The 13,240-nt window shown below is 49.0% G+C and overlaps 1 protein-coding gene across 1 annotated transcript in view; it reads right to left on the bottom strand.

The window, feature by feature from the left end:
* The window catches only part of FAM102B (family with sequence similarity 102 member B), an 80,580-nt gene extending 69,196 nt beyond the window's left edge, over positions 1–11,384 (bottom strand). Inside the window, exon 1 of the mRNA XM_038745342.1 lies at positions 11,137–11,384. Coding sequence (XP_038601270.1) covers positions 11,137–11,285 — 149 coding nt within the window. The 5' untranslated portion in view covers positions 11,286–11,384. The remainder of the gene's footprint in view (positions 1–11,136) is intronic.
* Between the last annotated feature and the right edge of the window lie 1,856 nt (positions 11,385–13,240).

The raw sequence follows: 13,240 nt of genomic DNA, 5'->3' as shown, positions 1-13,240 counted from the left end.
AGAGGGGGACGAGGGGGAGAGGAAAGAAGGGGCTCAGTCTGGGAAGGCCTCCTGGAGGAGGTGAGCTCTCAGCAGGGCCTTGAAGGGAGGAAGAGAGCTAGCTTGGCGGAGGGGCAGAGGGAGGGCATTCCAGGCCCGGGGGATGACGTGGGCCGGGGGTCGATGGCGGGACAGGCGAGAGCAAGGTACAGTGAGGAGATTAGTGGTGGAGGAGCGGAGGGTGCGGGCTGGGCAGTAGAAGGAGAGAAGGGAGGGGAGGTAGGAGGGGGCGAGGTGATGGACAGCCTTGAAGCCCAGGGTGAGGAGTTTCTGCCTGATGCGCAGATTGATCGGTAGCCATTGGAGGTTTTTGAGGAGGGGAGTAATATGTCCAGAGCGTTTCTGGACAAAGATAATCCGGGCAGCAGCATGAAGTATGGATTGAAGTGGAGAGAGACACGAGGATGGGAGATCAGAGAGAAGGCTAGTGCAGTAGTCCAGACGGGATAGGATGAGAGCTTGAATGAGCAGGGTAGCAGTTTGGATGGAGAGGAAAGGGCGGATCTTGGCAATGTTGCGGAGCTGAGACCGGCAGGTTTTGGTGACGGCTTGGATGTGAGGGGTGAATGAGAGAGCAGAGTCGAGGATGACACCAAGGTTGCGGGCTTGTGAGACGGGAAGGATGGTAGTGCCGTCAACAGAGATGGGAAAGTCAGGGAGAGGACAAGGTTTGGGAGGGAAGACAAGGAGCTCAGTCTTCGACATGTTGAGCCATCTCAACATGTCCATCTCCCCCTCTAGACTGTAAGCTCGTTGAGGGCAGAGAATGTTTCTGTTACATTGTTGTGTTGTACTCCCCCAAGCACTTAGTTCAGTGCTCTGCCCATAGTATGCACTCGATAAATACAATTGATTGGCTGTAGCAGGAAATCAGAGAGGTAACATGGGAGGGGACAAGTTGATTGAGTGCTTTAAAGCCAATGGTAAGGAGTTTCTGTGTGATGCGCAGCGTGGCTCAGTGGAAAGAGCCCGGGCTTTGGAGTCAGAGGTCATGGTTTCAAATCCCGGCTCTGCCAATTGTCAGCTGTGTGACTTTGGGCAAGTCACTTCACTTCTCTGGGCCTCAGTGACCTCATCTGTAAAATGGGGGATTAAGACTGTGAGCCCCCCCGTGGGACAACTTGATCACCTTGTAACCTCCCCAGCGCTTAGAAAAGTGCTCTGTACATAGTAAGCGCTTAATAAATGCCATTATTATTATTATTATTATTATGCGGAGGTAGATGAGCAACCACTTGGAGATTCTTGAGGAGTTGGAAGACATGGTCTGAAAGTTTTTTTAGAAAAATGATGCAGGCAGCTGAGTGAAGTGGGGACTGGAGTGGGGAGAGACAGGAGGCAGGGAGGTCAGAGAGGAAGCCAATGCAGTAGTCAAAGAGGGACAGATGCTTGAATCAGTGCGGTATCATCATCATCATCATCATCAATCGTATTTATTGAGCGCTTACTGTGTGCAGAGCACTGTACTAAGCGCTTGGGAAGTACAAGTTGGCAACATATAGAGACAGTCCCTACCCAACAGTGGGCTCACAGTCTAAAAGGGGGAGACAGAGAACAAAACCAAACATACTAACAAAATAAAATAAATAGAATAGATAGGTACAAGTAAAATAAATAAATAAATATCAGTTTGGATGAAGAAGAAAGAGCAGATTTTAAGGATGTTGAGAAGATAGAACCTACAGGATTTGGGATAGATGAATTCGTGGGTTGAATGACACCTGAGTTGAGAATAATACCAAGGTTACAGGCTTTGACACAGGAAGGATAGTGGTGATGTCTACGAGGATAGTAAAGACAAAGGGGAGGACAGAATTTCGGAGGGAAGATGAGGAGTTCTGTTTTAGACATGTTAAATGTCAATGCCATTTTGTCATTTTTTCCCAAGGTTCTTCCCTTCTGCTATACCAAGAGCACCAATGTTCCTTCTAATAACTCTTCCATACTGTCATCTTTTAAATGAACACTTTGCCCTAATTAATAATGTAGCACATTTTGTAAGCTCCTTGCAGGGAGGGAACATGTCTACTAGCAACTATACTGTACTCTCCCACGCGCTTAGTACAGTGCACTGCCCACAGTAGGTGCTCAATAAATATGACTGATTTTTAATTCACTTGAGACATCATATTTAATGTTTTAAGAGTAAATGTGCAGAAGCTGTTTCACACAACCGATAAAATGAAAGCTGAAGTGTTAAAAACATTAAAGCAATACTCCCAGAAAGCACTTAGCACAAAATGAAAAAATACTGAGACAGAGAATTCTAACTGGGGAGGTGGTACAGATTTAAAGAGCATAGTTTCCTGAATATTAAAGTAGGTGTTGTAAATCCTATTAGCCAATTAGACCCTTAATATCAAAGTTTGCCTCATCCAGTAAATCAACATTTCCAAATCTTTCTATTATTGAATCGGTCCACAAGCAAAAAATATGAACAAAATTGACAATTACGGAAAAAGCATCTGCCTGAACAATGATAAAAGGCAGATTAGTTGATGCAGAGTAAGATATAAACCGGCAGTCAACAAGTCACTGCAGTAATAAACACATTCTTTGTCAGAGCTACTCTCAGGTGTGTTGAAGTGGGCTAATAATAATAATGGAATTTGTTAAGCACTTACTATGTGCCAGGCACTCTTCTAAGCGCTGGCAACTGCCTTAGGTTACCTACTGCAACTATTCCAGCAAGTAGTAGAGTTGTTTGTTAAAGAATGGCTTCTAGGGGACTGAATGGGTTGGAACGGGAGGAGGAGGGAGGAGAGAAGAAAAGAGTGAGGAGAAAAGAGAGGACGTTAAGAGCAGAACCACCACACTAGCAAGTAATTCTGATCCTTAAACAACTTCTCCCTTTCCTGCCTCCAACTGAAAGCTCCACATCAGGCAATTTATCCTGATTGCCCCATGTCCTCCAGACTAAGAACGACCCGGTCTCTTTGTCACATCATCCATTAGTATCAACCCAAAAGCGGCCCTTAGTATTTATGTACTTATATCCATCCTCAATAGTTATGCATGCAAACTGTATGTCCACTTTGGTATTTTGCTACTTCACCTTGGGATCAGTATTACTTTGTTAAGTTCTTTGCTCTTCCTATTGCTTCCACTACTAGCAAATGTTTTTTAACCGCCTTCCCCACTACAATGAAAGCTTCCTGAGAACGGGGGACAAATGATTTGCTTCTGTTGTACTCCCCTAAGGCACGCACTAAATACTGTTGACAGATACAATGGTGTTAAAATGTTGAGAGAGAAACCAAACAAAAATTAGACAACAGAGACTTGCAGAACTTTCTCTGAGTTTCACCTAGTCAATCAGCTTCTCTTTCTCTTCAAATCTATGTTTCAACACTATTACACCTTGGTTCTCTGATGCTGTCTCCTCCAAGTTCTTTTTTTCTGGCCACTTCTCAGTCTCTCTCACCGGCTCATCCTTACTACTGGATCCCTTTCTATTTTCCACTTACCTCCACTTGGCTAGAGAACTCATCCATTCCCACGGTTTCAACTACCATCCCTAGGTGAATGACTCTCAAATTCATTGTCATATTTATTGAGCGCTTACTGTGTGCAGAGCACTGTACTAAGTGCTTGGGAAGTACAAGTCGGCAACACATAGAGACGGTCCCTACCCAACAATGGGCTCTACCTCTCGAGATCCAATCCCTCTCCCTGCACTCTTGCATTTCCTCCTACTTTCATCTCTACTTGGATGATTCACCGAAACTCACAAAACAGAACGCCTCACCTTCCCACCCAAATCCTCTCCTCTCCCACACTGTCGACATAACTCTCCTCCCTGTCACATAAAGCTGCAACCTTGCCATTATCCTTGAATTAGCCTTCTCCTTCAAACCACTCATTTGGATAGCACAAAATCCTGTCAATTCTATCTTCACAACGATTTCACCATATGCCTCCTCCTCCTCCAAAAGTACCATGCTGATTCAAAAACTTGTCCTATCGCATTCTGATTACTGCATCAACTTTCTCATTGACCTGGCTGCCTCCAGTCTGTCTCCACTCTAGTTCATACTTCACTCTGCTGCCCACATCATTTAAAAAAAATCATTTCTCATCACGTCTCCTTCCCCCATTCAAAAACCTCCAAAGGCTGCCCATCTAATTGCACATCACACATCACAATCAGCCTCAACACTCTCAATCAGCTCTCTTGCTCCTACTAAGCGTTTTTCCTCTCCCACTATAACTGGCCCACACATTTTGCTCCTCTAAAACCAAATATTCACTGGGCCTTTCTTTCATTCCTGTTGCTGTGGACTCCTTGCTCACCCCTTCCTTCCTGTCTGGAATTCCCTTCCCCTTCATATCCGACAGCCCATCACTCTCCCCATTTTTGAATAATTGTGGTGTTTAAGTGCTTTCTATGTGTATTGTACTAAGTGCTGGAGTAAACCCAAGATAATCAGGTTGGACACAGTCCCTCTACCACCCAGGGACTATTAGAATTACAGCTCCTTATAGGTAGCCTTTCCTAACTAATCTCTCACCTACTCATCCTATTCCCCCTCCCTACTCGATCACCTATGCTCTTGAGCCTGTCATCTCTTAAACCCCCACCCAATCTGACATCCTGGGTAAAAGAAACTTGTAAAAATGATCTTGCAGGAGGAAAACACAAAGGAAACAATGTTAAGAATTGCTATGGCCTTAAATTAGAGGCATCGACACTGCAGACTCATTGTGAGCAGGAAATGTGTCTGTTTACTGTTGTCCTCTCCCAAGCACTTGGTACAGTGCTCTGCAAACAATATGCATTCAATAAATACAATTAAATGAATGAATCTGTACGCTAAGCACTGTAGTAAGTGCTCAGGGGAGTATAACAGGTTAAGCTGACAAAACATCATTTCATATATAGATTTCCACTTGGCTCTGCACCTTTATTCACCCTTCCGTCAGTCCCACATCACTTTCCTACATATACCCGGAATTTATTTACATTAATGTGTGAATCCTCCTCTAGACTGTAAGCTCACTGTGGGCAGAGACTGTGTCTTCTGACGCTGTTATACTGTACTCTCCCAAGGGCACAGTACGGTGCTCTGTGCACGTTAAGCGCTCAAAAAATGACTGAATAAATATAATTGACTCATTTTAAGTTACATTCTTTTTCTAGGCACACAGAAAGAAATTATTTATACGCATAATTTACTGGGGATTGTTAATCAAAGTTTGGTTTAAAAAGATTACCCTGGGGCCGTTTTTATTTTAGCAATCAATATTTCTTAATACATCCCATAGTTTAGCCAAATATACAATGACATTACCTGGCTTTGCTTCGACCTGAATATTGCCACAGTTCCATTCCCTAATAACATTCATTCAAAGATACGGATGGTAGTTTTGAAAAAGCAAAGTGTAAATATTTTCTCTCCCTCATCAATCGACACGCGCCGCAGAACTGTCACACTTCTGGGGTTATTTTATCCAACTTCCTTGGAAAAATAAAACGTCAATTTCTTTACTTCCTCATTCCTACAAAAACCAAACATTTCCTGATTTTTAGGTCAGATTTTGAGTTGCTGATCCTCACTCTATAACCATGAAAATAATCGGGCTTCCTTCACTACCCAGCAGCGGCATCCTACCACACTGTAAATGGTTACCTTCATCTAGAGACGAATGTTCTTATCGACCAAGAGACCCATTTACTAACCTTTTCAATCAATCAATCAATCAATCGTATTTATTGAGCACTTACTGTGTGCAGAGCACTGTACTAAGCGCTTGGGAAGTACAAGTTGGCAACATATAGAGACAGTCCCTACCCAACAGTGGATTTTCAGGATGTCATTCCACCAGAATTCCTTTTGAAGGAATCATAAAAAAACTGCCGCGGCTGTTTATAGTTTACAGAAAGCAAGGCTGGGTTTGGGATTTCCAGATCAATCCCTCCATCTCCACCAAATAAAATAATTCAACCCTGCTAACCACCGATAAGTCATTTATTCATTCAATCGTATTTATTGAGCGCTTACTGTGCGCAGGGCACTGTACTAAGCGCTTGGGTAGTATAAGTCAGCGACATATAGGGACGGCAATCAAATCTAACTTCCCTTAAGGGTGTAACTGTTGCTTCCTCGATAAAATGACCCAATAAATAGTAGCAGCAACACACAAACGCAGATAAACGGAGACTGGAAGCCGACCGGGAGCTGCATGGCATCTTCGGTTGGCCCGGCACTGAGGATGCTCCTAGCACTTTGGAGAGAAATATGTGGCATCCTTTCTTTCACAACAAGGAAGTTTGCGAGTGCGGACTCCCAATTCCCAAGCGGGAAAACGACCCGGGGAAAGGGGCCAACCTGTCCAACTGGTGTGTCGTTCACTCATTCATCCATTCAGTCGTATTTATTGAGGGCACAGCACTGTACTAAGCGCTTGGAAAGTACTTGGAACAGTGCTCCGGGGCTTAGAACAGTGCTTTGCGCATAGTAAGCGCTCAACAAATGCCATCATTATTATTATTATTGCAATTCAGCAACATAAAGAGGGACAATTTTTAGACTGTGAGCCCACTGTTGGGTAGGGACTGTCTCTATGTGATGCCAATTTGTACTTCCCAAGCGCTTAGTACAGTGCTCTGCACATAGTAAGCGCTCAATAAATACGATTGATTGATTGATTGATTGACAATCCCTGCCCACAGCGGGCTCACAGTCTAGAAGGGGGGAGACAGACATCAGAACAAGTAAGCAGGCATCAAATGCACCAATATAAATAGAATTATAGATATATACATAGCAACGTGGCTCAGTGGAAAGAGCCCGGGCTTTGGAGTCAGAGGTCAGGGGTTCGAATCCCGGCTCTGCCACATGTCTGCTGTGTGACCTTGGGCAAGTCACTTAACTTCTCTGGGCCCTCAGTTACCTCATCTGTAAAATGGGGATTAAGACTGGGAGCCCCCCGTGGGACAACCTGATCCCCTTGTAACCTCCCCAGCGCTTAGAACAGTGCTTTGCACATAGTAAGCGCTTAATAAATGCCATTATTATTATTATTATTATATATACACATCAAAACAAGTAAACAGGCATTAATATAAATAAATAGAATGATAGGTACATAGACAAGTGCTGTGGGGCGGGGAGAAAGGGGTAGAGCAAAGGGAGCGAGTGATGGGGAGCAGAGGAAAAGGGGAGCTAAGTCTGGGAAGGCCTCCTGGAGGAGGTGAGCCTTCAGTAAGGTTGAGCCTGTGCGGTATGCTTGCTTATTGCCGGAGGGATTTTTTTTGGTGGGGGGAGGATGTTTTGGGGGAATAATCATTATTATTTATTAGCAGCGTGGCTCAATGGAAAGAGCAAGGGCTTGGGAGTCGGAGGATGTGGGTTCTAATCCCGGCTCCACCGCTTGTCTGCTGTGTGACCTTGGGCAAGTCACTTAACTTCTCCGTGCCTCAGTTTCCTCATCTGCAAAATGGGGATTGAGACCGCGAGCCCCACGTGGGACAACTTGAATGCCTTGTTTGCATCTACCCCAGCGCTTAAAACAGTGGTCAGCACATAGTAAGCGCTTAACAAATGCCATCATTATTACTCCTGCCCCCCAGCTCTGCGGGGGGCAGAACATTCATTCACTCATCCTTTCATTCATTCACTCATCGTACTTATTGAGCGATTGCTGCCCGCTTGGGAGAGGACGATAAAAGCAGCGTGGCTCAGTGGAAAGAGCCCGGGCTTGGGAGTCAAAGGTCATGGGTTCTAATCCCGGCTCCGCCACATGTCAGCTGTGTGACCTTGGGCAAGTCACTTTTAACTTCTCTGGGCCTCAGTTCCCTCATCTGGAAAATGGGGATGAAGGCTGTGAGCCCCCCGTGGGGCAACCTGATCACCTTCTATCCACCCCCAGCTCTTGGAACAGTGCTTTGCACATAGTAAGTGCTTAATAAATGCCATCATTATTATTATTCTCTGGGCCTCAGTTCCCTCATCTGTAAAATGGGGATGAAGGCTGTGAGCCCCCCGTGGGACAACCTGATCACCTTGTATCCCCCCCAGAGCTTAGAACAGTGCTTGGCACATAGTAAGCGCTTAATAAATGCCATTATTATTATTATTATTATTCTCTGGGCCTCTTGTCCCTCATCTGTAAAATGGGGATGAAGACAGTGAGCCCCCCGTGGGACAACCTGATCACCTTGTATCCCTCCCCCCCCCCCCCCCCCCCCCCGGCGCTTAGAACAGTGCGTGGCACATAGTAAGCACTTAATAAATGCCATCATCATTATTATTATTATTATTATTATTCTCTGGGCCTCTTTTCCCTCATCTGTAAAAGGGGGATGAAGATGGTGAGCCCTCGTGGGACAACCTGATCACCTTGTATCCCCCCCAGCGCTTGGAACAGTGCGTGGCACATAGAAAGTGCTTAAATGCCATCATTATGATTATTATTACTCTCTGGGCCTCAGTGACATCTTCTGTAAAAGGGGGACGAAGACGGTGAGCCCCCCGTGGGGCAACCTGATCACCTTGTATCCCCCTCCAGCGCTTGGCACATAGTAAGCGCTTAACAAACGCCATCACTATGATTATTATTCTCTGGGCCTCAGTGACCTCATCTGTAAATCAATCAGTCAATCAATCGTATTTATTGAGCGCTTACTGTGTGCAGTAGGCGCTTAGTCCAGTGCTCTGCACACAGTAAGCGCTCAATAAATACGATTGAATGAATGAATGAACGCAGAGCACTGTTCTAAGCGCTTGGGAAGTCCAAGTTGGCAACATCTAGAGATGGTCCCTACCCAACGGTGGGCTCACAGTCTAAAAGGGGGAGACAGAGAACAAAACCAGACATACTAACAATACAAAATAAATAGAATAGACTATAAGGGGGAGGGGGGAGATGAAGGGGGATGAAGACGGTGAGCCCCCCGTGGGACAACCTCATCACCTTGCATCCCCCTCCAGCGCTTGGCACATAGTAAGTGCTTAACAAATGCCATCATTATGATTATTATTTTCTGGGCCTCAGTGGCCTCATCTGTAAATCAATCAGTCAATCAATCGTATTCATTGAGCGCTTACTGTGTGCAGTAGGCGCTTAGTCCAGTGCTCTGCACACAGTAAGCGCTCAATAAATACGGTTGAATGAATGAATGAATGCAGAACACTGTTCTAAGCGCTTGGGAAGTCCAAGTTGGCAACATCTAGAGACAGTCCCTACCCAACAGTGGGCCCACAGTCTAAAAGGGGGAGACAGGGAACAAAACCAAACATACTAACAAAACGAAATAAATAGAATAGAATAGAAGGGGAGGGGGGATGAAGACGGTGAGCCCCCCGTGGGACAAACTGATCACCTTGTATCCCCCTCCAGCGCTTGGCACATAGTAAGCGCTTAACAAATGCCATCACTATGATTATTATTCTCTGGGCCTCAGTGACCTCACCTGTAAATCAATCAATCATCAATCGTATTTATTGAGCGCTTACTGTGTGCAGGGCACTGTACTAAGCGCTTGGGAAGTCCAAGTTGGCAACATCTAGAGACAGTCCCTACCCAACAGTGGGCTCACCGTCTAAAAGGGGGAGACAGGGAACAAAACCAAACATACTAACAAAACGAAATAAATAGAATAGAATAGAAGGGGAGGTGGGATGAAGTCAGTGAGCCCCCCGTGGGACAACCTGATCACCTCGCATCCCCCTCCAGCGCTTGGCACATAGTAAGCGCTTAACAAATGCCGTTATTGCTATTATTATCATCATCAATCGTATTTATTGAGCTCTTACTATGTGCACTGTACTAAGCGCTTGGGAAGTCCAAGTTGGCAACATATAGAGACAGTCCCTCCCCAACAGTGGGCTCACAGTCTAAAAGGGGGAGACAGAGAACAAAACCAAACATACTAACAAAACGAAATAAATAGAATAGAATAGAAGGGGAGGGGGAATGAAGACGATGAGCCCCCCGTGGGACAACCTGATCACCTCGCATTCCCCTCCAGCGCTTGGCACATAGTAAGCGCTTAACAAATGCCATCACTATGATTATTATTCTCTGGGCCTCAGTGACCTCATCTGTAAATCAATCAATCAATCGTATTTATTGAGCGCTTATTGTGTGCAGTAAGCGCTTAGTCCAGTGCTCTGCACACAGTAAGCGCTCAATAAATACGATTGAATGAATGAATGGATGAATGAACGCAGAGCACTGTTCTAAGCGCTTGGGAAATCCAAGTTGGCAACATATAGAGACAGTCCCTACCCAACAGTGGGCTTCACAGTCTAGAAGGGGGAGACAGAGAACAAAACCAAACATACTAACAAAATAAAATAAATAGAATAGAATAGAAGGGGAGGGGGGATGAAGACGGTGAGCCCCCCGTGGGACAACCTGATCACCTTGTATCCCCCTCCAGCGCTTGGCACATAGTAAGCGCTTAACAAATGCCATCACTATGATTATTATTCTCTGGGCCTCAGTGACCTCATCTGTAAATCAATCAGTCAATCAATCGTATTTATTGAGCGCTTACTGTGTGCAGTAAGCGCTCAATAAATACGATTGAGTGAATGAATGAATGCAGAGCACTGTTCTAAGCGCTTGGGAAGTCCAAGTTGGCAACATCTAGAGACGGTCCCTGCCCAACAGTGGGCTCACAGTCTAAAAGGGGGAGACAGAGAACAAAACCAAACACACCAACAAAATAAATAGAATAGAATAGAAGGGGAGGGGGGATGACTTTTAGACTGCGAGCCCACCGTTGGGTAGGGACTGTCTCTATATGTTGCCAATTTGTACTCCAGTGCTCTGCACATAGTAAGCGCTCAATAAATACGATTGATGATGATGATGAAGACGGTGAGCCCCCCGTGGGACAACCTGATCACCTCGCATCCCCCTCCAGCGCTCGGCACGTAGTAAGCGCTTACCAAATGCCGTTATTGCTATTATTATTATCATTATTAAAACAATAGAGCAGCCCCATTCCCCGCTGAGACGGCAATTTCAGCGGCTCCTTAGGGGCGGGGGGGAGAGGCCCCAAGCGCTTAGCCCAGTGGCCCGGTAGGCGCTCAATAAATAGGGGGCGGGGGGGGGGGGTCCGGGGGGTCCGGGGGGGGATGTGACCTGGAGGACTCGGCGACGAAGCTGCCCCCGTCCAGCAGCCGCATCTTGCAGAAGAGGATCCCGTTGACGAAGGGCACGGAGGACAGCTCGTCCAGCTCCAACTCCACCTTGAACTTGAACTTTTTCTTTTTCATCATCCTGAAGGCCATCCGCCCGCTCAGCGGCCGGGACCCGGACCAGGACCCTGCCCGCGCATGGCCCCCGATGCCCGGGCACGGGGGGCACCGGGGGGCACGGGGGGCACCCGGGACGCGTCTTAACCGCCACGGACAGCCGGGAACAACCGGGAATAACCGGGCGGGAACGGCCGGGAATAACCGGGCGGGAATAACCGGCCGCGGGCCCGGGAGGGCGCCCCTGGCGGCGGAAACCGGCGGCGCAAACCGGCGGCGCGGCGGCAGGCGGAGGGGCGGGGTGACGTCACGGGGAGGGGCGGGGCGGCGGCCGGGGTCGACCGGGGCGGGGTGGGGGTGACGTCAGGGGGCGGGGCGACGGCGAGGGCCGGCGGGGGCGGGGCGGGGTGACGTCAGGGAGAGGGGCGGGGCTAGGGCAAGGGGCGGCGAGGGCAGGGTGGGGATGACGTCAGGGGGAGGGGCGGGGCTAGGGCAAGGGCCGGCGGGGGCGGGGTGGGGATGACGTCATGGAGAGGGGAGGGCCAGAGCAAGGGTCGCAGGGGCGGGGAGGGGATGACGTCAGGCTTAGGGGCGGGGCGATGGCAAGGGTAGGCAGGGGCAGGGCGGGGTGACGTCAGACAGAGGGGCGGGGCCGGGGCGGGGCCAGGGCGGGTGGGGATGACGTCAGGGAGTGGGGCGGGGCGATAGCGGGGGTGGGGTGACCCCATTCCCCCCCCACCCCCCTCCTTCCCTTCCCCACAGCGCCTGCGTATGTGTGTATATGTTTGTGCACATTCGTTACTCTATTTATTTATTTATTTATTTTACTTGTACCTATCTATTCTATTTATTTTATTTTGTTAGGATGTTGGGTTTTGTTCTCCGTCTCCCCCTTCTAGACCGTGAGCCCGCTGTTGGGTAGGGACCGTCTCTGGATGTTGCCAACTTGGACTTCCCAAGCGCTCAGTCCAGTGCTCTGCGCATAGTAAGCGCTCAATAAATACGATTGATGATGATGATTTTACTTGTACCTATCTATTCTATTTATTTTATTTTGTTAGGATGTTGGGTTTTGCTCTCCGTCTCCCCCTTTTAGGCTGTGAGCCCACTGTTGGGTAGGGACCGTCTCTAGATGTCGCCGACTTGGACTTCCCAAGCGCTTAGTCCAGTGCTCTGCGCACAGGAAGCGCTCAATAAATCTGATTGATTGATTGATTGACGTCAGGGAGTGGGGCGGGGCTAGGGCAAGGGCCGGCGGGGGAGGGAGGGATGACGTCATGGAGGGGGCGGGGAGATGGGCGCGGCCGTGGTGGGGATGACGTAAGGGAGAGGGGCGGGGCGACGGCCAGGGCCGGAGGGGGCAGGGCGGGGATGACGTCAGGGAGAGGGGCGGGGCGACGGCAAGGGCCGGCGGGGGCGGGGCGGGGTGACGTCAGCGATAGGGGCGGGGCCAGGGCAAGGGCCGGCGGGGGCAGGGTGGGGATGGCGTCAGGGAAAGGGGAGGGGCTAGGGCAAAGGGGGCAAGGCGAGGGTGACGTCAGGGAGAGGGGCGGGGCGACGGCAGGACCGGCGGGGCAGGGCAGGGTGACGTCATGGGGAGGGGCGGGGCGACGGCAAGGGCCGGCGAGGGCAGGGTGGGGATGACGTCATGGATGGGGAGGCCATAGCAAGGATCGATGGGGCGGGGTGGGATGACGTCAGGAAGAGGGGCGGGGCAATAGCAAGGGTCGGTAGGGGCAGGGCGGGGTGACGTCAGGCAGAGGGGCGGGGTGACGTCAGGCAGAGGGGCGGGGTGACGTCAGACAGAGGGGCGGGGCGACGGCCAGAGTCGGCGGGGGCGGGGATCGTCAGACAGGGGGCGGGGCGGCGGCGTGACGTCACGGAGAGGGGCGGGGCGATGGAGCGCTCAATAAATACAATTGAATAAATGAATGAATGAATGAGTGAATCCCCCCATCCCCCGCGCCTTACCTCCTTCCCCTCCCCACAGC

Source organism: Tachyglossus aculeatus, chromosome 4 (genome assembly GCF_015852505.1).
Source record: "Tachyglossus aculeatus isolate mTacAcu1 chromosome 4, mTacAcu1.pri, whole genome shotgun sequence".
NCBI classification, from domain to species: domain Eukaryota; kingdom Metazoa; phylum Chordata; class Mammalia; order Monotremata; family Tachyglossidae; genus Tachyglossus; species Tachyglossus aculeatus.
The sequence above is the reverse complement of the archived record's forward strand: the minus strand, read 5'-3'. Positions and strand labels throughout refer to the sequence as shown.